At 28.9% G+C, this 25,214-nt stretch overlaps 1 protein-coding gene across 1 annotated transcript in view; it reads left to right on the top strand.

The window, feature by feature from the left end:
• Nucleotides 1–1,037: 1,037 nt before the first annotated feature.
• Nucleotides 1,038–25,214, top strand: part of LOC128395564 (uncharacterized) — a 43,419-nt gene continuing 19,242 nt past the window's right edge. The window contains exons 1-3 of the mRNA XM_053356008.1: nt 1,038–1,736; nt 13,478–14,471; nt 19,335–19,399. Of these exons, the coding sequence (XP_053211983.1) occupies nt 1,554–1,736; nt 13,478–14,471; nt 19,335–19,399 (1,242 nt within the window). The 5' untranslated portion in view covers nt 1,038–1,553. The remainder of the gene's footprint in view (nt 1,737–13,477; nt 14,472–19,334; nt 19,400–25,214) is intronic.

The raw sequence follows: 25,214 nt of genomic DNA, 5'->3' as shown, positions 1-25,214 counted from the left end.
ATCCAAATTAATCAACTTATTTTAAATTATCAATCCATCGAGAAAAGTCAATAAATTGTTGACAATTAAGCCGTTTGCATAGAAACTTAGATAAAGTTTCATTTGTAAAGGCAAATTGTTGAAACAATTGATGTTTATTAATTACAAGATGATTTATCCTTTTTAGATCAATTGATGAAATCATTTTGAAACTTTTGATAAGACAAAAAAAAAAGAAAAGTAAATAAATCTTATTTTTAGTTAGAGTAACACTACGACTAATTAATATGGATAATTGATCATGGTGATGGTGATGATAATCTCTTTGGATGTTGTTCTAATTGTCGGGGATTAAGAAGATGAAGGCGATGATTGATACAATTGACACTTTAAATCTCTTGCCATCGGATCCTTTGTTGATAATAATTGATGACAAATTGAGGCCACTTTGCGTTTGCTACAGTCGAAGGGATAAAATGTCTCTCATCTTTATTTTTCCACTTCATCTTGATCAATAGACCATCAGGATGATGGTGAATTACTCCAATTACTTTATCGGGAATTAAATTGGGATCAATTTTTCTCATTATTTTCTCTGGATGGATTTTAAACATTTTGAATCTCAACACGAAGACACAAAACTGAACACAACTGAGAAACTGAAACAAGAGAAGAGCAGATTTACTCTAACAATGTAATTAGAAGAAGCAGAAGGCTTAATTAATAGAAAAAAAGACAAGATTAATTAAAGAAGAAATGAATCAACGGAAATTAAACAAAAGCGAAAACAATTTAAAGATGAGAGGGAAATGATTTTCTCAATTTAACCCAAAAAAAGTTCCAAGTGACACTTAACCTTTTCGACCACCAGACGGCGACCAAAGTGGAGAAAAAGCGCTTCCAACGAAAATGAGCGGGAAATTTGAATCGAAGGAAAATTCGACGAAAAAAAGTTTTTTCCAATTCTTTGGAAGAAGAATAATCCAGATGGCGACTTATGGAAGAAGAAAAAGAAAATGATGATAAAGATGAAGATGAAGATGTACAAGTTGAGAGGAAATAAAACAGAGAAACATGATCATGATGGTTAGAACAGAACTTGAATAAAAAATCGAACCTGAAAATTGTTCTCTTTTTATATGTTAACCAAATGTTCAAACGATTTTTGATAATTTGGAAATAATTTAGAAAAGAAAAGCTTGTTTTTATTTTCTATTCCAATTGAATTCTAATAATCAAACAATATGCAGTTAATTAGTTGAGTTCTTTTAACCATCTTCTCAGAAATTTGTTCAATAATAAGTATTTTTATTTCTAAATTTTGTCATTTTTAATTGTAACAACTCAACCTTTCTCCTAATGTCAATTAAACTTGCGACAACAATCAAATTTACTTTTTATATACATTTTGTGTCAAAAAGAAAACAGCAAATCAACTAAATCAATTAAATTGTACTTTTTGTGTTGTTCACATTAATAGATATAAATTTAACATCGTTATAATTGTTATTGTGTTTATATGTAAAAATTGTTTCTACATTGAATATAAATTATCAGCTAATTGTTAACCCAAAATGAATCTGAATCTGTGTAAATCAAGAGGTGGAATTAGTGCTCGAACTAAATCGCTACGTGAAAAATTTAGTTCCAAACGGAGTTACTCTGAATTAACTTTCAAAGATTCGACCACTTCACTGACCGAAACAACTGATTTATCATCACCAGGATCATCATTTAAATCACGAAATAAACCACAGGTAATTTGATTTGATTACTAACAATTAATGGAGAGAAGAAGAAGCAAAATTTGTATTCTCCAATTGTTCATATACTTGTAGCACATATACAAGAGTTCAGCTCATTGCTTTTCTCTTATTATTATTACATTAACTGAGAAACATGATGAACATGATGAAGATAATGATGATTATCATGATGATATTTTGATTATTCTTAATTCAACAGAAACATTAAAATTCCTACAATTCATCTGAAGTCCTCTCGCTCTCTCTTGGCAAGAATCTTTTTCTCAATCATTTTCTAGCAACCTCATCACTCTCACCATCATCCTCATCCTCATCCTTATCTCCATCTCCATCTCCATCTCCATCTCCATCATTATCAACAAGAATAAAACCAAAGGGAAGATATAAAGAGATACTCATCATCGTCATCATCATTTTCCCCTTTTAATTTTCGTAATGTTATATTCCCACTCTAAGATATTTTTCTTACTCTTATTAATTTCAAGTTCATTTAGCTAATTCACCCAACATGTAAATTCATCATTACGATAAAACTAAACTTTTCAATTACAAATAAAACTAATAACTATCTCTACTACTACTCTAATTATCTTACAATTTTCCCTTCTAATTAAGATAATGATATTAGACTAAATCAGTTATCTCTCATAATGTAATCAAGTTGTTGGTTTTAATGACAATAATTTAAGTCGAAATCCTTTCACATCCTGATTGTGTCTCTTCATTGATGTTCATGTTGTTGTTGTTGTTGTTGTATTATTGTCGTTGTTGATGTTGATGCTTTTGTCAGTGACAATAAATGTTTGTTATTTTTATTTGTCATTGAATATAAAAGCATCACAAATAATGATGATCACTGTCATCTTCAATCTCTTCACTCCCTCTATCCCATTTTCATCTTACACTTTGTTTCCTCATCACTTTCACTTCTCAATCATCATCATCCTCATCTTCATCTTCATCATTCTTCACCATTCAACCCAAATGATGTACTCATAATATTCAACGATAAACAAGCAAACAAAAATTCATGTTTCTCCATCATGATTGTTACTCTAAATATAAGAAACTAACCATGTTCATCATTTTCTATGTTCAATTCCAATTTGAATCTTTTCTCTCATTCGATTTCTTCTTCCTTTTTTTCTCATCTTTACCTTTTCATCTCCGCTCTACATGATAATTCATGAAAAGTTTCTCTCAGAATTCAGAATATTGAATGTTATTCAGATTCTTGATGACAAACAGGTAGAAAAAGAAATCAACTTGAATAGTAGATCTCTCTCTCTCTCTCTCTCTCTCTCTCTCTCTCTCTCTCTCTCCATCTTCAGTTCCCCTGAAAAAAGTTCTTAGGGAACAGCCAAATACGCTGAACATGAACCTCTGAATAATATAATAGTTTCCATTTATAATGATGAATCTTGAGTCGTTTACTTTTCACTCATCACCGTTAATAATAATAACAATCACAAGTATCAATGTTAAGTATCATTCATCTCATCATCATCATGAAGATAATGATGATCCTTCATCATCTTCACCATCCTCACCCATTGAATCCATTTCTTTCAATAATTTTTTTCTTCATCTTCTTCTGGTTTCATTTCATGGTATTATCACATGATAACATGATATTATTAAACTTCATCATTACTGGATCATCATCATCATCATCATCATCATCTATGATTACTTTCATGTTCAACTGAATCTATTACCCTGAACCATCATTCAGAATCAATCAGATAAATTTTAAAGCAAAATAAAATTAACACTGTTACTATTTTATTATTTTAATAGTTCACATTCACCATCAATTTAAACAGTTTTTCTTGTTATGTTCATCATTGGATTGGTCCATGAAATTAATTGTGTTGATAATGATGGAGATTGAGTAAATTTATCTTGAAAGTGATTTAATTTTTGTACCAACAAAAAAATAGTTAAAGGTAAAAATGTCACCGAAAACTGTTGACAATTAAATGATCATCATGAAAAGATGGACACCAAATTGAGTAACCATGAATCCAGATAGAAAATTGGAAAAAGTTGACATTTATTATCATCAGAATCACAATTATCTACTGAATCATCATGAAAGTAAAGTAATTTACAAAGTGGTAACAATCAAATGAAATGAAAAGACAAATATCGGGTGACCGAAAATAAGTGAGCATCTCACGAACCTTAAGTTTTGGACCCACGTTTCTATACATTTTAAGAAAGTAAATTTGACGCTGAGTCCAAAAATGTTCGGCTTTTTTTTCTAGGACGCACGGTTCTCAGGATATCGAGTGGCCTGAAAAGCGAACGGTTGACTTTGGACTCAAAATTTTCGGTCAAAAGTTATTCTTTTTGACCTATTATCTCATATATCTAAGCTCATCATTATCTGAAGTAAGGTTATTGAGATCTAACATGGCCGAAATCAACGAAAATTGCTCTTTAACTTTCCCATTATAAATTTCTCATAGAGAAAATCGCGATTTTGGCCTTTAAATAAGAACCACAGTCGCATTTGAACTTCGAAAATTCTGAAAAAATTCACGATTTGTATTTGGTTGATGGCGCTTTCAATGGCGCTTGAAATTTTATTCTAGGACCTACCATTCTTGAGATGCTCACTCATTTTCGGTCACCCGATAGATGATGGAGATGAATGAAGATGAGGATGATGAGGATGATAAGCTAATGATGATGATGATGATGATTTTTAAAGTTTGACAATGATGAAAGATGATGAAAGGGATAATCATAACTGTCATGAATATGATAGACTAGAAATGTTCAAATTCATTGAACCATTTCAACTAAAATCTTGAATTTCATCAGTAAATTGTTGATAATCACCAACTCATCATCAGTAATTAAAACTAATATAAAAATAACTCAATTGACAACAATCAAAAAGCAACATTAAACCATTAAGATTGAAATCACAATTTACATAAGCAGTTAACAGATAATTTGAATTGAACAATCAAATTAATTTGCAGATTAAATTTTTTCTTATATTTCTAATCATCGCCATGATTGTTTTGGTAAATTGTTGCTACTAATCACAAATGATTACAATCAGCAAGATTGTTAACAGATTTGATTGAAATGAAGTCTCATGATTAACCAAAATGATGATTACAAATAACTTTCTCTTGGATCCAATCCAATTCTTGAACTAATAATATTTACAGTGATTTAAATTGTTGATTAGATATTGATTGCTGATGATAAATCATTTCAATTACTTACAATTGTGTTTATGTAATCATTTAAAGGGTAAACAATTTAAGATTTAATTGGCAATCAGTCCAATATTTGCAAATCTATTATTGACCTTTGATTATTATCGTTATTGATTAAGAATGAGTTTGATTAACGATTTAATTTTGATTAAATTTATGTAATCACCATGAACATGAATCAATAAATTACAATTTGAAAGGATTCAACAAAAAAGTTCAGCTAATCAATGAATTGAAATTGAAATTGAGAATCAGATTAAAATAATTTTAAGAAACTTTGATTTATTTTTATTTGATAGTTTGTTAGTTAATCCCATTAACCAATTTCCATGTTACAAGATAAACTAATTAACTAAATTTAAAACTTTTAATCAGTTAGATAAACACGAGTAATTAACTAAACACATGAGAAAATGGCATGTAATTAGTTGGTTGTTAACATAAATGATAAACTTTTTGTTTACTCACAACAATTAATACAATAAACAATCATGATAACTGTTGATTTGTTGAATGATTAACGTTAATTGTTTAGCCAAATTTTCATCACTCAACAATAATGATCATCAAACCTCAACAATAAAGTTGATTATTGATTAAACTACAACATTTTAGTTGGGAAAACTAATCAAATGATGAGAAATTAACTCGATAATTTCAATTATCATGATAAACTTTTGGTTATAATGAGTTTTTATCTGATTATCATTAACTATCTATCAGAATCATTAACTGAATCATTATCTTGGTGTTAAAATCAGAGATTTCATTTCATTTAGATAACAATTGAATTCGGTGAACTTTTTTTCCCTCTTCTTCATCAATTTATCATGTCAAGAGTTGAATTCAATTTAGAATCAGAGATAAAGATAAAGTTCAGACGTTTGAATAACCTTTTCCATGAAGAAAATGCTGATTACCATCTTCATGGGAAAATTTTCATTCTTATTCGAGATCAATTGTGTATACATTTCATTATCTGAGAAAAGTTTTTCTAATAATAAAAAGAAAAGGGAAACAACAATTTAAATACAATATACTTTTACCTGGAGATGGTCAAGATAACCTTTAACTGACCAAAGATACGACATTTTGTTCAGATACTTTTGAGAATTGAATGAAAAAAAAGAGAAAAAGAAAATAACAGCGTGTAAGGTAATCTAATATAAAGAATAAGAATGCTGACCAGTAAGTTGACCATTTCAATTTCGAATAAAAATTTTCCAAAAGCAATAATTATTTTCACTATTATAGATTCCTCAGAGTTTGGAATTCGATATCTCATTTCGATTTCAATAAATCAACTTTCATATTTTTCTCAGTAAAAGAATAAAATTTTAAACAATTTCAGAATATTGTTTCATTCTGTTGGTCTGAACAAGCAAAGGCTTGGGTCTGAAATCTTGATACAACTGACCACAGTTTTGAATAGGGCTGAGCTTTTTTTCATGAATTCTTTGACGGGTGTTTGCCTTAATATCTCAAGAACCAAGGATTAGAGGTCATATTCTAGACAGAAAAGCCATGCGAGTCGTTGTCATCTCTATACTCTTGCGAATCCTCACCTCTTCAATAACCTTTTTGACCTCGAAATTTTTGAAATAAAGTGAATAGGTTTCGACGAAAAATTTAGAGGCAGAATTTGAAACTTATTTCGAGTGATAGCCAAAGAAAAATGGCAAAAGAGGCTCAGTTGTCTTGTACAATACTTTGAGAGAGACTTGGAAGCTTCGAAAAGTTCAAACTCAGCTGATAATCTATCAGATTATTCGTGTACAGATATTTTCATTTACTCATTCAATGAGAGTATCAAATGGTGTTTCCATCATGAAATTCAACTCTAGTCCATTCAAATGTTGAAAACTTTTGGTCATCATGACAAAAAATTTAAACCAAAACGTAAACTAAACTAAATGCCTGAAGCTTTTTCCTGAATAAAACTTTTTTCAATGGAAACAATTGAATTTGTATTAGCTAGATGATAATTATGATAAATTGTTACAATTTTGAATAATTTATATTTAGATAATGTTGATAATTTTGATTGCTTCAAAATTATATAACTATTGTATTTCATGACATTTTGTTGATGTACTAGTATTAGTCTACTAAGGTCCATACCATAGTAATACCGTTTCTCGAGACCAAAGGTCAGCAACTAGATCACTATGATATTCAATGTAAAAGTCATAACCTTAACCTTGAGCACTGAAATGGATGAGTTACTTGAATGGTTAATACATGATAAGATGATCAAGATGAAGCCTAGACAAATAACTAGAAGTACGAACTGATTCCCAGAAGAAAAGATTTAAAACAAGACAAATAATAAGAAAATCGCCTAAGGTAATTTGAACAGAATTGAAGTGAAAACTGTAAGAATGACACACATTAATTGAGATGATTAACACTCTATGTAATTATCTGATTAGCTGAAGAAAAATATGAAAGAAATAATTAATAACTAGATGAGGATGGAAAGATTGAGTGAGAGAGAGAGAGAGAATTATTAATAATAACCCAGAGAATGTAAATGGAAGACAAGAAATTTTTTCTTCCAAATAACTTGTTGCTGAGCAACAGAATCTCATGGAAATAAATAAAGTTCATGAGAGAAGGAGAGAGAGAGAGAAAAAAATTATAGAGAAAACATAATATTATCAGGAAGAGAAATTTCCATCATCATCTTTCTCTCAGTTGCTCTCTTTCATTTTGTTCATCACCGTGATTACAGGGAATTCACATTGGTAAAGATTATCATGAAGATAATGATTAAAACGAAAGTAAACTGAAAATAGAAATTAATTAATCATATGATTCGCAATTAACGACAATGGAAATTTACATTTTCTCCCTCTGGTAACCCTAGTCAACGATTTATGGTTCACAATATTATTAGTAATCAGTATTCACTTTGAATTGACATTACATTTCCGGAGAAAACGATAAGATAATAATTATCATCAATTTCCAGGTAAAAAAAGAAGAGGTGAAAAAATAATGAATAGAAAACAGGTAAAAATTCATATTCTATTTCATCATATTAATCATATTTTTCTTATTATTTCATTTGTCTCTCTCTCTCTCTCTTTCAGCATTTACAATCATTAGGAATTTTATTTCTCATTCATCCTTGACTTATCTCTCGTTTACCTGTTCAGGTAATCATGTAATACTTTCATTGTATTTAGCTTAACAATCAATCACACAATTAGTTTAATCTCCTTCCATTCAATTGAATTGATCATTGTTACTCTAACCATGTTTTCACTCACAATGATTAATTGATTCATTTACAAAAACTCACTGATTATCATATCATTTCAGTGGTAATAATCATAATAATAATAATAATAATTCATATATATTAATTCATTGAGTAAATTTGCTCTTGAATAACATTAAAACTCAAACAATTAAATATTAATTCAATTTCGTTGTATGTAAACATAACCCAGATTCATGATTATTTCACCATTAAACTGAATTAACAATAAAAAACTGATTATTGTTTATGTTTGGTGACTTGGAAAAATCTTAACCTGGTTAATCAGATTTCATCTAATACCTTTGATTTTATTTCATGATAATCATACCTTTCATCATGAGCATTATTATTATCCTGTCATTGAAAAATTCTGATGAAACTATTAGGCAATTGTTTCTGTTGTTTTTTCAATCTAAATTTACCTGTACAAGATTGTCACCAGTATCATTGTTACCTGTTCATTATTATCATCTCAACTTATTATATATCATGAATCTTGTATTCTCACAATCGTAATCCGATTTAGGATTACAATTAACTTTTACTTTTCTTTTTAGATTAAACAAAAAAGTCCAAGATTTATTTTCTCATAACTGTTACCATCTAATTATCGGTTTCATTGTAAGATATCTGATTGTAATTATCAAATGTTAATCAGAGAAAATAATCAAATTGTGCAACAATCAGCTGATAATTTATTCTCATCTATCAATCTATTAATCCAATTTAATATCATGACTATTGTCATTGAAAGATTACATCTTGTTTCTAGTATATAATTAACTTTGTCAATTATGCAGCAGAAAAGTTTACGAAACTTTTTTTTTCGTTAGAACTTTTTTTCCTCGAACTCTTATTTTTTTTTCTTAAGTTTGTTTTCCTTTATTTATACTTAAATATATACTCATTCAACCTCTGAAATCATTTGCATATTTATTGATTTTTCAAGGTGATTGACAATTCTGCTAATGGTGGATAATTATTGCTCTCAGGTTCCATGTTCCAGTTTCTGCTGAAACCTTTTTCTTCAATCAAGACAAATAATTTGGATCACATGAACATCTCAATGGGTGAAAAGTTCCAATGTAAACTGATTCATTGAATAGTCAATATATTTACACCTTAATATGAATAAGAATGAACATTTCTCAAACTTTTCCCCATCACAATCAAAAAATCATTTCAATTCATATGTTCGCGATTCTTTGGTGTGTTTATACTTGTATAAATTCAGGAAAAGTTCTGGTTTTACTGCTAAGTATTGAAAGAAAGGATCTTTAGTCTAAAAGTTTCAAGAGAAGAATTGAAAACTGTTATGAGCAAGTTATGAGTTTCTATCATAGGTTTATATGTATTCACAAGGTGTATTTACACTTTCATCCAGGTAAAGAGAATTTAGAATTTGGTGAAAGAGAATGTGGATGTTTAGTAAAGAAAAGAAAGAAAATCTTCTTTCTTAAGAAAGTTTCATAATGAAAAGTTCTGTTCTATTCCTGATGTAACCATAGTTACAATTCAAGTTCCAAGTGTAAAAGTAAACCAACTTATTAGCAGTTTATATACTTTGTATTTCCACCTTCATCTTTCCCTTTCCTTTTAGTTCATCATGATTATCACCATGTTGATGAATTTCTTTTTCTTCTTCCTTCTCTCCTCATTGAGTTAAATTATTTGGGAATTATTGAAATCATAATGAGAATGCAATTAGAAGAGAATCAAATGAAATGACAAAAGTTCATATTACACAGAAAACGGAAAAGATTCAGAAGGTTCCATGTAATATCCATGGAAGAAAATTCTCTTTCTCTCTCTCTCTTCTTCCATGTTAATCTATTCACAGGGAGAATATTTTTTTATCTCTTCTTCATCATATTTATCATTATTTTCTCTGCTATTTGTTTTCTTTTGCTGATTATACTGATTGTTTCGCTGTTAATTGTTGTTAATTGCTTTTTGCTTGAATCATCATTACCACTCACAGAACTTACATTGATTATCGATTCAATTTCCTCCAATACATGTGCCTGGAAAAGAAACATGGAAACACTCAATTTCTCTATCAATCTTTTCTCTGTTCTATAAAATTGAGTATCAAAATTTTCTCTCTCTTTATTCATTGAGCAATATTAAATTCTAAAGCTAATCAATCACAATTAAGCAGAATTTTCTTTCCATTCCCAAATAATCAAGACATCGATTTGATCCATAGTAATAAACAAAGTTTCTCAAAGTTCCAATTGCATTTACGTTTTAATTAGTCTTTCGATTAATTAAATTGTTAACTAAATTTCTTATTAAATTTAAAAACTCTGAATTCTGCTTAATTATTTGCTAATCTTGAGCAGTTATTTGTAATTGTAGTCATTTGTCGTTAACTTGGAGTTTCTATCGATGAGTGAAAACATTTCCTTAAACTGATTCTGAACTTTTTGAATACATTATATTCAATATTGTCTGAATGTATTTACGGAAGATGATTATAGAAAGGTCAGTCTGGTTTCCCTGTATTATCATCTCTATTATTAAATATCATTTGGATGATAATGTTACTTGAAACTTTATTTTCTAATTTAATATGAAACTTTGAGCATGAAAATCTTATCAAGTAACGAATGAAAATGAAAATTTCTGAAAAGTTTGTATTCAAATTGAATTTTATTGAGACGAAAAGTTGAAAAAGTTACTCTCATGATATTTCATGAGAGTGTAAATACACCTGAATTATCAGATCATGTGTATCATATGATTACGATAAATGTTCTGTATCAAGAATCCCTGAAGAGAATAAAAAGAGACTAAAGTTATCCTTTTATCGAAAGAAGAAGTAAAATTTTCGATTCGATATTGTTACTAAGATGATGAAGAGAGAGAGAGAGAAAGGATGAAAAATTCTGTACAATTGACAGAATTTATCAAATCGTTCGAATCAATTGAATCGAAGTAAAATTTCTTAGAAGTTCTGATCTCTTCTATTCGAAATTCTATTTTTATCTCTATTCGAGATATTGAATTTTGAAGGAATTTTTCTTTATTCAAAGGTTAATGAATAATCATGATGATTAAAATTCTCTAATCAGGATCTTATTTGATTTGTAATTATAATTGTCAATCAGAATGTCACTCTAATCAATGAAACTGTTTGACTATTTTCTTTGGCTTATTTGCATCATTCTTTAATCTAATTAAATTATATTAGTGAAAAATCAGATAATCATGATACTTTTCATGAGATTCAATCTTTGAATTTCAATCAAATTAGATTCAATTAGCATTCGTCTTCACCTTAAACTTGTCATTTCCCTTTGCAATTAGTTTAACAAATTAGAAGCCATTAAAATTAAACAAACTGTACTAATTAATCATTAATTGAATTAAGAAATTCTGAGAACTATGTTATTACCATGAATACTGAAAATCAATCATTTAGATAGAAAAATCAATTGATCCAATTAAGATGATTCCAAACCATTAAGTTACCATTAGTTAGCAATTTTATCGGGTTAATTTAATTGTGATGATTGACCTTCAGTGGGCAGTTTCATAGTAACATTGTTTTAGTTATTAAATAATGAGCATCACAATGAGTAAAGCAATTAATTTTAATTAGCATCTTGATTGTTAAGTTTATAAATCAGAATGAACAAATCGGATGATCAACACAATCAAACCGAGAAAAAGTAGAAATTCAAATTGTCAACAATTTGATTTCATTTGATTTCATATGAACTTTTTTTTCTGAGATGAAATCTTTCATGAGAATTTGTTAGAATCTTTATCATGATTTCATGGTAACTGTTTGAGCAGAATTTACTCAGAATTCTTTCCTTGTTAAGTTTATACGCTTCGTTTTACCTGAACTTGAATGAAAAAAAGTCGAAATAGTGAAAGTTAAAATCTATTCTGATCTCGAAATGAGAGAAAACTAGAGATTAGATTTTCTCACTCATTCTTCTGTAGTTCCTCCTGTAAACACTGAAAATTTCACGCAATTTTATTATACTCTTGCTAGAATTCAGGAAGATGCTCAGGTTTTTTCAAACAATTCTCAGGAAGAAAAAGTAATAGAAAAAAAAGAAAAAAATAATAATTTCAAACGAACATTTTCCCCACCTTCACATCCTCTTTTTCCAGCATTCATTTGATAATGGAAACAACTATTGTCCTCAATCTTTGATTCCATCTCCTTATCATTATCACCACCAAAAAACCTCCACTAGTGAGTTAACCAGATCAGAAAACCACCAAAGTCAAGGTGGAAAAAAGAGAAAAGAGAAAAAAGAAAAAAAATCAAAATTCTTTTCTCTCAGGTGAGAATTTCCATTAAAAAACCATTGGAGAAAAAAAGTAATTCCCAGTAAAATAACATCACCACCACCACTATCATCATCATCATCATCATCTTCTTCTTCTTATAGTGATTATTATTTTCTATTCATTGTAATTCTGAAAGATGAATTCTCCCTGTAAGAGAGTTGCAAGTTCTGAGATGAAAAATAATGAGAAGTAAAAAATGATAATAATAATATGAAGAAACATCGAACACTAATAAGCATGATAATAATCGTATAATATATAGTCTTATGAAGATGAGGTAACAATAATTTCATGGAATAAAAAATAATACAATGAATAGATGAATGAAATTTTCGAGGAAAATGATTATTTTCTAATACGAGCTGATGAGAGTAACGGTAAATATTTTCAAGTTTAATTTCGAAATTTTCTTGTTCTTTTTTTTCGTTCACTTGTATTCGTTATTAACACGAAAGAAAAAAATATTATTCCAAGAACAGATATTATCATGATCATCATCATGTTGATCATGATTATTATTTTTTTTTTCGCTACTTTTATCCAGTAAACAAGATTAACTGTGATGATGGGAGGATGAGGATAAACATGATTGGATTTTTCATCCATTTTCAGATCAAAAGTAATTAAAGATACAAAAGGTAAACAAGAGACTTAGAAATCCATGTATACAGAAGTGGGAAAGTTCATGATGATTATTCTGGTGATGATTCAGTATTTCTTCATGATACATGGTGATGATGATAAGATTTTCCATTGATTGATGTTTAAAATTTAAAAACTCCAACATTTTGTAAACACGAATCAATTTCTTTCCAATTAATATCACTATTTCTCGAACTTGTTATCAAATTTTCTTAACTTTTTTGTTCTAAATTGTTTTGTTTTCTTATTTTCTTTTTCTTATTTAGACATTAAATTTATCGAGCGTTGATTCAATTCGAGGGGCTCTTCCAAAGAATGAGGCAAATGCTTATAATCTACTTCCAGAGGAAGCTTATTGCTCAGCATTGGACATTAATTGCTCTGATTCTGAGCCTCGTTTCCCATGGCAAAGAGATGTTGCCATTCAGTGTAATTATGGTGATCCAGTGATTAAAAAATATTCTAACAATTTATCTCGATCAAATGAAACTTCATCTTCCTCTGGAGGATTAAAGAAACGTCCACCTCATTCATTAACACCAACTGGACCATTAATGGGAGGCACAAGTGGACCATTGGGACTTGTTGGTAATAATAATAATTCTAGTTTAGGTGGAGGCTCAGTTTCACCTTCATCTGTATCTTCAGGTGATCAAGTTCAAAAGAAACACTCAGGACTATCAACTTTAACCTCTAACCTTAGATTTTGGAAAAGTTCATCACCATTAAGTTCAACCGGTGAGATTGAAAAGAAACCTTCAACTCGTAAAAGATTAACACGATCAGCACTTCACCGAGCGGCTTCATTTGATTCCAAAGGATATTCAAGGTTAATCCAACAAGCGTCCATAGATTCACCCACCACCGGAGCCATTCCCACCACCTCGGGTCATCTAGATGTGCCCAGTGTTACACCAGGTATACCATCACCTACATCACCCACCGCGACAAGTTTCAAGGAGGATAAAAATAATAATAACATTTTAAGTCCAAGTTCACTTCATCTTGATTCAAATAAAATAACGGAAGGAGTTGAACCGGAAGAGGGTGAAGATCCTGATCAAGATGAAGGCGAAGAGGGCGAGGAGGATGATGGAGATGATGTTTATGTTTATGATCATAATAGACTTAAAAATGAGATAAGATTTACTTTCTCAGCACCAGGAGCACCATATCACACCGGATCAACATCAGCACCACAGTCAAGATCATCATCACCACCCAATGTAAATGAAATTGAAATATCTAAACCCAAAAGAGGTAAGTGACAAGAAAAGTTCATTTCAAAAACTCAGTAACTTTTGAGATACAAAAATGTAAAAATCAACAAAGTAACTTTTCATCATGAAAACTCAATATCACTCTGCAAAAACGGATATTCAACTCAACAGAAAGTTCATCTTCCATCATTCAGATAATTTCATGATAATATCATCAATCCATGAAAAAGTTCACAGTATATACAATATTCATGGTGATATATACATCTCTCTCTCTCTCATCATGTAACTATTTTTGATACTTCCGCTTCATGTATTGGTAAACACCTCAGAAGATAATAATATATATTATATCAGTCGATTGACAATCAAATTGGTTACAATTTCCTGTTCTCCTCTGTCAATCCCCCTCAGCATTCATCCTAATCCTGAAAACTTAATATCATGTACCATGAAAATGAGATGAGAAAAACTAAATTGATGTAACATATTTAGATGAACATGAAAAAAAAACTGGATAAAAGTTGAGTTATTACAATGAGAGTAAAAACTGTAAATTCATAAAATCAATGTTATCACTTTGATTTTACCAGAACTTTGACAATTCTGAAAGTTGAGTGAGACCAAAAAAAATCATTCCTACCCTGTGGTCTTTATCCAGACCCATAGAGTTCAAAATTAACCATGATGATGATGGTGAGGATGAGAAATGAAAATTATGAAGAGATAAATGTTTCCCATGATAACAGATTATATCCATTAGGGTTGTGGTCAATCAAATGGTCAAATGATAAATTATCATTATTACAGGTGATCAGTTAAGGATCATGAATCAGAATTGATTTTTTTATCAATGTGAGTCTTGAATTGTCATCATGATAATAATAATCAGTAACATGATAAGGTTGATCGTAGGGTAAGATTATTTAACAGTTAACGTTTCATGGTGATGATGATGATCACAATAAGATGAAAATGATGAGAAGGAAGAAAGAAAAATAAGAAAATAATAATTGTCAGGTGAATGAATGAATTGGATACATGACATTATCAGAATGAGAAGAAATTTTTTCATCATGATAAGTCAAACAAACTGTCATGAGTCATGACAACATCAACAGATGATGATGATGATGATGCTTAGACAATTTGATTATCATTTTGAAAGAAGTAAAAAAAAATATTCTAATAATAATATCACCATTTATCTTGTTCATTATAATTCATGGTGAAAATTTCCCTCAACTATTATCCTTCCAATGAATATCATCATTTTGCATCTTCTAAATTCAAATCATGAAAAATTAGACGAGGAAACGGAAATGGGAGGTAAACACCAAGGTGAAAGAATTAGAATGAGAAAAAAAGTTTCAAGATTTTAAAGTTTCCGGTGTTTACAATTTTCTCATCTTCTATTGAATTAACTTATTACAATGAATATAATTGTCATGATGATGATGATGATGGTAATCATGAATATGGAAAAATGGTTCATTCTTAATTCACTTGATATTCAAATAACCATCACAATTACATGAGATTTGAGATGATGAACAACTTGGATAAACTGAATTACCTTTCTAACAAGTCAACATGAGATGTGAGTTCGTTTATATCTCTTTGGGTGAAAAGGAGACAGAATTTATCATGAAAATGATGAGAGAAAAAATGAAAAAAAAATAGAATCCACAACATGATAAGAATATGGAAAAGATTTTAACTATTACATGATAGATGCAAATGGATCAAGTCTCTCATCTTTTTTGACGAGATTTTATTCATACCAATTTTCAGAATCTCTCTCTCTCTCTCTCGCTCTCTCTCTCTCGCTCTCTCGCTCTCGCTCTCTCTCTCTCTCTCTCTCTCTTCATGATAACTGATCAACTTATTCGCCTAATATTCAGTTTATCCCCTTAATCCACATTCAACTAACCTTATTAATCCATTCAGATCACATTCATTCAATTTCACTTGATAACAATTCAATCTTGTTAAATCTTTAGTCTTACAACTGTTCAGAAATCTATTCCAATCCAGAGCATTTTGATTGGTCACTTTTATACATAAAAATGCCTCTGATAACTGACCAGTAGCTGGTCAGCATATAATTACAGAATGAAATTTGTTAGCTGGAACTTGAATGTGTATAAATTTTACCTCCTGAATGGTTATTAATGATATTTTAAATTCAGATGAATATTTAATAAGAGAACATGAAATCGTTGAAATTAATTAGGAAATTCTATTTAATTCTTGATTAGTAACAACTAATTATATTCTAGTGCCTTTGTTTAAATTGTATTAATATTTATCAATGAGATGTAATTTTTGCTGAGAATTTTCAATTTATTCTGAGATAAAATTATCACAATTTCCTAAATTTCATAATTTTCTCAGAGTTTATTGTTGATAACGCTGTAGAGAATCTAGAACTTATCCTGGAACGTAACCATGGTTACCTAATATGGAACATGATAAAAGCTATTATAATCTACATATGGTAAGATTATCTACCCTCCGGCGATATTATCTGTTATCATAATTTTTCATGTTACTTTACTCTTGATATTTTCTCATTTACATAATCATTTTGTATTAAAATATAAGATCGTTAGTGGTCATCAATGTCATTAATGTTTAATTGTCCAGTCAATAGTTCTGATATTGAGATGAACGGGTGAATGAGATTATCATTTATTTATGTCCACAAATCATTTCAGATTATCGTGATACTTTCATGACAAATTGTACAGAAATCTAATCAATTGTATCTACGAGAAGATTAATCATTTTTAATGATTGTGTTCAGAGTTTTATCAAAAATTATCACTCGATTGAGGACAGAAAATGACTTATTACCAATATCGTAATAAATTTTACGAAAATTTCAAGCTTCGGCTGAACTTGGAAGTCTTTTCCTTGCAGAATGACCGTAGTGACCTTGTTATCGAAATGAGCCAATTGAGTATCTCGTATGGTTACCAAGAAAATGGAATATAACATTTAAGGAATAGAATAGAATTTACGAACTCGAATAGTTTTGTATCATCTAATCAGTCGAAATTGTTAGTTCGTTATAACCACAATAATTTATTATTCTTCTATCTTAATTGTCAAAGGTTATTGTTGACGATTCGATCCAATGAAATATGATGAATGAAACTTTTTCCCTTTTCTTTTTCGTCAAATCAATGGATCATTCTGATTCAATGGGGACACTGAACGGCACCAATATGACACCAATGATTTATGTATCATTAAGGTTTAGCTAGAAGAGGATAGGAACAAAATTCAGTCTCTTTCATGATGTTGATCATCATGAGATCATCAATAAACAAAGATACTTACATGTCAATGTGTGTGAGATGATACATTGAAATGAGAGTTACAATCAATTTTGTTGTGTACAATTTAATTGATTAGTTACAACGAATGAGGTTAATTTTTTGCTTTTTGGGCAAAACGATCATCATTAAGGATTAATAAACAAATTGAATCAAATGAAGTGTTCACAGTTTATCAGGGTGGACAAACAATGATACAGTTAGTTGATATTAGGCCAGATAATTAGCCACATTTAATCAAGAATGAAGATTTTGTTACAATCAATATTTACATTAGATTTACATCAACAAAGTGCATGTGTAGTTGATAGTTAATTGATCAGTAATTTAGTTTTAAAATACTCAATTGTTTGCTGATAAAATTGACATTATAAACAATATCATGATGGTTGAATATTCATTTACTTTACATGATGAAAATTCTGGTATCTTTTTCAGTTCTTTCATCGTTAGTTTTATCATATTATTATCTGAAATGGAGGGGAAAATATAACAACATATCACCCATTAGATTGATGGATGATATTTACATGAGACTTTTTTTCTCATCCTCATCCTCATCATCTCTTTTGGGCTCAATTAATTTGATAACACAATTAACTATTAGCTAATTGGAAACAATTTGGCAACATTATGTCTTAGCATCTTTAAGTATCTTGTATGAAACAAGTACAATTTTTAAAGTGTTTACCTTTCATTTTCATGGGGAGATGAAGATGAAGATGAAGATGAAGATAAACATAAACACATATAAAAGATACACTTTATCACTTGAGCTCATTGAAAGTTTATCATGAAAATTTGAGGAAAAAAAAAACTTTATGATAAAAACTGAAAACTCTGAAACTTTTCAATAAAAGTTTCTCATTACCATGAAACCCCTTTAAGAGGATGAATGCTGAGCTGTAATTATCTTGATTCTCAGTTACAGAACTCAGAATATTTCAATTAACTGTAGTTTCCAACTAAGACAGTTATAACAATTAGATGATGATGATGGTGATTAGTTTCAATTGGTAGGCAAAAAAAGTAAAAGTTTGAATTTATATTTTCCCGCTCTGAGAGTTATGATAATTAACAACAATCAAGACTCGAGATAATTTGTTACCTTGATGATTTATGGATATTAATTGTACTTTATAATTCATCCATTAGTAAATTGTTTGATCATTCAAATTGTCTTGACAGTTAATTGTCTAGGTAATAGATGATGATGACATCAATTAATAAGTAAATTGTTGAGACACTTTAAGTGTTAATTTGATAAAATTTTTTTCTCTCTTCCTCTTCTCAGTTCAACTGAATCAATTATATCGTTGCAATGTTTATTTTTAAACATGATAATCATCATGAGACTTGAAATGAAAATTACTGAATAAAATTAAGGTAATATCATAAAGTATTGATGGAAAAATGTTTTGTAATTTAATCAAGAATGAATCATGATAATGATGAAAGGACCAAATGATTAACATGATGAAATGTTTACTGTTGATTATTTACCATGAAATTGATGAAATTATTCTGATGAATTTTCTTGTTTTTCTTTTGTTTTTCAGGTGGACTTCATGTTACAGGTAAAGATGTTTACATGAGTTTACCTTCACCCAATGTTCATACTGAGGTAAGTTCAATATTTATCTTATCCATTCAACTGAAAACCAACAATAATATAATAAAGTTTCAAGTAAATCCCAGGATCTTACCATGAATCTAAATTGTTCAAGATTGAAATTTGTTAAGAAATTGGAGTAATTTCATGAAAATTCAGCTCGAAAACAAGAATCTTCAGAATTTTTCCTATTCTTAAGATTCCTTTTTGTATATTATTATTATTATTTTCGTGAATCTTACCAAAGACAAATTCAATGTCATGGAAAGTAAAAATTTCACTCTAACAACTTCATGATTACTATTGATTGACTTAATCCATTGAAACTGATTTCACATTCTTACATTAATTTGATTGCTTCTTTGTGATTAAGTTGCAATTAGTTGATCACTTTTGCTAATCTTTTGCATTTCCTATGCAAATTTGCAAGAGTCATTTACAATGTTGATTAACTGGCCAGGTTGACAATCATCAACAGATTGATTATCGAGTTATAATAACTTATCTTAATACATGTTGATTGCAATTCAATATCCAATCAATTGATTAATGACAATCACAAATACACATGTAAACCTGATTCTATTATCATCATAATCATGTCTACATCATCATCACGTCAATATCATCATTATGATGACGATAACCAATATCATCATATAATCAGCTTTTTGAGTACATTGAGTTTTACAATCAGTAAATGAGACGAAGACAAAATTAAGCTAAAAACCAGAAAATCTATCACGTTAATCAACAATTAACTAACAATTTACCAGATAAATTGTATTAGGATAATGATTAACATTTAAATTGTTGACTTTTTTTTGCTTCTGCTTTACAATCCAGTTTACTAGAAGTAATTTAATCACGATGATGATGTTGATAATTTTCATCTCCCTTTACCTTACTCACTCTAGCAAATTACTGAGAGTGTCAAATGAATTATGAAGTAATGAGTAGCAAAAGAGGGTGGAGTGGGTGAGAGAGAGAGAGAGTGAGTGAGTGAGTGAGTAAGTGAGATTTGTTGATTGATGTGTGTCTAGTTGGGTGAGTTGATTGTTGATTTAATGATGAAGAAAAAAAAATTAAACCAACATTTTGTTTATTGTAACAAATCAGCAACTCAGATCATTTATCATCCCCAATCTCTTGTTGATACAAATTTTGTATTTTTTATATTTTCTCGTTGATTGTGAACAATTAACAAAATCAACAGAGAAAAAAACAACAACAAAGTTTTTTTTTAATTCAATTAAAAATGAACCTAATTGTCTTCAAATGTAACAACAATATTAATTTGCTTGATAATTATGGAAACAATAGTAATGATAACTTTTTTGTGATCCTTTTAATTTTAATTGCTACAAGTTTGTGCTAATTGTTGACAATCAATGTGAAGGTTAAATTAGTGTCTCTTGTTTGTTTGTTAATTGTGCTCACAACTATATTGCTACTGTGATCATCATAATTGTGTCTCATCATTGACAATTATTAAATATTAAATTCAACGATCGGTAACAATTAACTTAATTGTTGTTGTTTTAGTTGTTGTTGTTGTTGTTGTTACCAATCATTAAATTGATTAATGAAATGAAATTGTTACTCTGAAAACCTATTGGATTAATCAAATTGTCAACTACAAATTCAAATGGTGAGACTAATAATTTATTCATTAATCACAATTAATCAACACTTTTTTTTATCAAATCACTTAATTGTTTACCTTTACAATTGATTACAAGGTTAATTGTTATTATATTATTATTTAACTAAATGATGTGTCTTAATAATTGAAATGTTTTACTCATTTCCGTTTCCTTGATCAGTAACTAACAATTAACTTAACAATCTTAACAATATAATCACGTTAAAAAGGTTAATCAAACAATCAAGACAAACAATTGATCACAATTAGATAATGAGAAACGTGTCAAATCATAAATACAATTATGTTGATATAAAAACATGATGATGATGATTGTTAACAATTAAAAGATTAACGTTCTGTTAAATCAATCACAATTAAGATCAATTGATTAGCATTAGAAGAAGTTGAATTTAAATTGTCATTTTAAATTCAATTAAACAACAACAACAAAAAACACCAATAAACATAAACTTTTCCGGTTTAATTGTTTTCCATCAACTTTGAATTGAACTTTTTTCACAAATGAATTTTCATTAACATGATAATAATCATGATGATGATTAACTATATTTATCTAATGAAATTAGGATAATAATATTATCATGAAACCGGATGAGAAGAAGAAGAAAAAAAAAGTTGAACCAACACAATGAACAGTTTAATAGTTTATTCAACCAGAATTATTTTCATTATTATTACGGAATCATTGTCATTACATGATTGTCTTTATCATCTTAATTAGCTGTGTCATTAGTCTAATAACAATAGATTAACAATCAACAAACATCAATTCCCAACCTCATTATTATCACAAGAGCCTCGGTGTATATTACAATTTTCCCAGCATCGTTTCCTCATTCAGTCAAACCACCACCACCACCACAATTATCATCATCATCCCACCTTCATTCAAAACCCACCATAGTAAATACAAACACATATACAATTATTGTTTTCTATTATCATTATGATTACTTTTTATTTACTCAAAATTTAGAGATAATTATTTTGGTTGGTGAAACTTTTCCCGAATCGATTTTCAGAGTTTCATCATGAATCAACTTTTCTCTTCAATTTTGAAACATTGATACAATTTCTATGGTTATAAATGATGCTTTTTACCTTTTTCTTATTGGTACAATTTAGAAGAGTTTGTCAACTATCAAGTATAAAATTTATCTTCTTTTCGGTGTATCATGATGATGAAAATGTTCTGGAAAATTTCATGATAAGCTCATCGAATTTAATTTTGATATATATCTATGATTTCATTTACTCTGTTGAATTTGATTAGACAATTTTATCACTTTGATTGAAAATTGATCTACAAATGAACAGACAATCTCCATGGATGTTACATGAATTTTTTTACAAATCGAAAAGAAAAAATCGAATCACCAACCAATCTCTCTCTCTCTCTCTCTCTCTCTCTCTCTCTCATCCATTCTTACAACACTATTTGGTTTCTTTCTGCTTTTTCTTTTCTTCCATATCATCTTCATCCTCTTTCATGATTGTTCTCTCTATTTACTCTTCAATTTGTCATATGAAAAGCACCTTAACCTTACCTGTATCATGGATGATGATCAAGAATTCAAGAGCATAGGTACACATAGAATTGAGATGATGATAAAAAGATGAAAAGAGAGAAAAAAAACGAAATGATAATGAGAAAAGAATGATGATAAGATGAGGAAGAAGGTAACAGAAAAAAAGTAAAGATGAAAGATGCTGAATCTCACCTTGGGAATGAAAATATAATAATAATATCGCTGAAAAAAAAGGAGATGGATCAACAATCGATAGACAATCAACTATCAATAAGATTCAATTGAAAAGGATTTCATTTTATTATCAATATCTTATCATGATAATTCAATAGATTTCACCGTTTCGATGAGTTGTATTTTTTTGTAAACACTAAAATCATCAATGTCAATTGTCCAGTTCTGGTCAGTTTAACATTTTACTTGATGAAAAAAATTGATTATTATTTTTCGTATAATAATTAACTTGTCCTCTTATTTTGGTATCGATTGATTATCGTTATTATCATCAACTCATCTTTATTAATAATAGTCAATTTTAATTGCTCTTCCCTTTTTTCATCAACATATTGACCATCGACAATTAGTTATTAATGGTCATTGATTTATCCAGTTAATTGACTATTCATTTAATTGTCCTGAGCATTTAAATTTTTGTATCGATTCAATTGAAACCAACTAACTGGTTTACTTTGCAATTCATTAATCAGCTTAATCATAATCAGCAATCTAATCAATTATTAGATTGCTTTCTTGGTGCGATCAGTTAATTGTTGAAAAATTTAATCTGTTAAATTTATTGAACGTTGATTGTGATTAAATTGTCTAATTGATTGCATTTTGATTGAAGACTTATAATCAATGACAATCGATCCCTTTTCTAATTGTTTAACGTTTAAATGAACGAACTGATTTGATTTGATTTCGGTCCACAATGATGTTAATTGAGCTAAATTATACAGGGTGTCAGGGTATTTTGATTGTTACTCCCTGTATTTATTTCTATTGCTTCACTGATTAACAGATTAATTAGATACGATTAATTGTCTCATCGATTAAATTTGAAATTAATAATTAATGATAATCAGATTAACTTTTCCCCACTCTTGTTGTTTTTTATAAGAAAACAAAAGTCACAATCAATTGATTAACCAAAACTAATCAATATCACTTTGAGAGTGGAAAATAATTTATTTAATAGACAATTAAGTTAACAATTGGTTGTAACAATTATCATTAAGATCAATCAAGTTTCAATTATTCATTTAACATCATCAATAGTTAATTAGATTGCTACTTGAAGTTGGATCGTGTTTGAAACATGGTAAAAATCAAAAAGATAAACAATAATCAGTGATTAATTCAATTCCAAATTAAATATAATTTACAATTAATTAACTACTCAGACTAATAAAACTTTTTTAATTCCAGTTTTTTCTTCATATTTATGTCTATTAAAAAGCACCATGAATATGAAGTGGAATCAAGGAATTGAGTCTGATTGTTTTGAGCAAAATTCATGAGTATTCATGCAACATATCATGAAGATAATTCCTCTGGAATTGTTGACGATATTTGAATGAAAGAAATAATTTCTAACCGTTGCTATGAATCTGTAACCTTTTCCATGGAAAGATATTGTTATCTGAATTTCGTTGAATAGCAGAGGAAAATAAGTTCCAAATTCTTATGATGCTGATGATGATAAGAAAAGAAAAGAAGATTAAAGTTAGAAGAAAAAAAAAGTAAGCAGGATTTGATGCCGAACTTTTCTCAGTTCCAAATATCAATAGTTGAAAGTTGTGATTTCACTTTCGCCCGAATTCAAATGAATCTCAACCAATAGACTTTGCCAATATCTGCCAATTTCCACCTTCCATGATAACCTTATTCTCTGAATGAGATTGTCACTGGAAATTTCGTATCAATGAAAATTCATATGAAAAAGTTTATTATTCTCATTCTTTCATGAACAAATTCATTTCAACTTTTTACAAGTAAACATTTACTCTCGTGATCATTATAAGTACTTATTTGAGATTCTTTTGGAGATCAGCTTAGCACTTTTCCATGCATCTAATAATAAATATACCAATAATCAATTGATAAATTGTAACAATCACAATTTAGATACAATTTAGTTATTATTTTAAATTTATTTTCGATTTAGCAATGGATCTCTTCAAATTTGACCTTGAAATGTTGAATCCTCATGAATCTATATAATTGAGAATAGTTTAAATATTTAAATTGTCACTTATGATTAGTTGAATTTGTTTTCTTTTTTTTCACTAACGAGGGAAACTGTTATTAACTAACTATTATTATTATTAATTGAATTATGAGCTCTCTCTCTCTCTCTCTCTCTCTCTCTCAAGATTATCACGGTTGCCAATTAGCTACTATTAATAAACTAATTGGCATGATGAAAGTTTATCCTCCCAATAATCATCATCGTCAAGATCAACAGCAATTATGATTAATAGGAATTTTGTAAGCTCGAGAAAACGAAAATTAAATCAAATAAAAAACTTTCTTGGAATCACTTGAATGAGACGAGAAGATTTTCGTGTAAAGATTTTGCTCAAGATACAAGGGCTCTTTCAGGTTTATTGGTACCGAAACTTTGAGC

The sequence above is a fragment of the Panonychus citri genome, unplaced genomic scaffold (genome assembly GCF_014898815.1).
Source record: "Panonychus citri isolate SS breed McGregor unplaced genomic scaffold, ASM1489881v1 Contig00141, whole genome shotgun sequence".
NCBI lineage: Eukaryota > Metazoa > Arthropoda > Arachnida > Trombidiformes > Tetranychidae > Panonychus > Panonychus citri.
The sequence above is the reverse complement of the archived record's forward strand: the minus strand, read 5'-3'. Positions and strand labels throughout refer to the sequence as shown.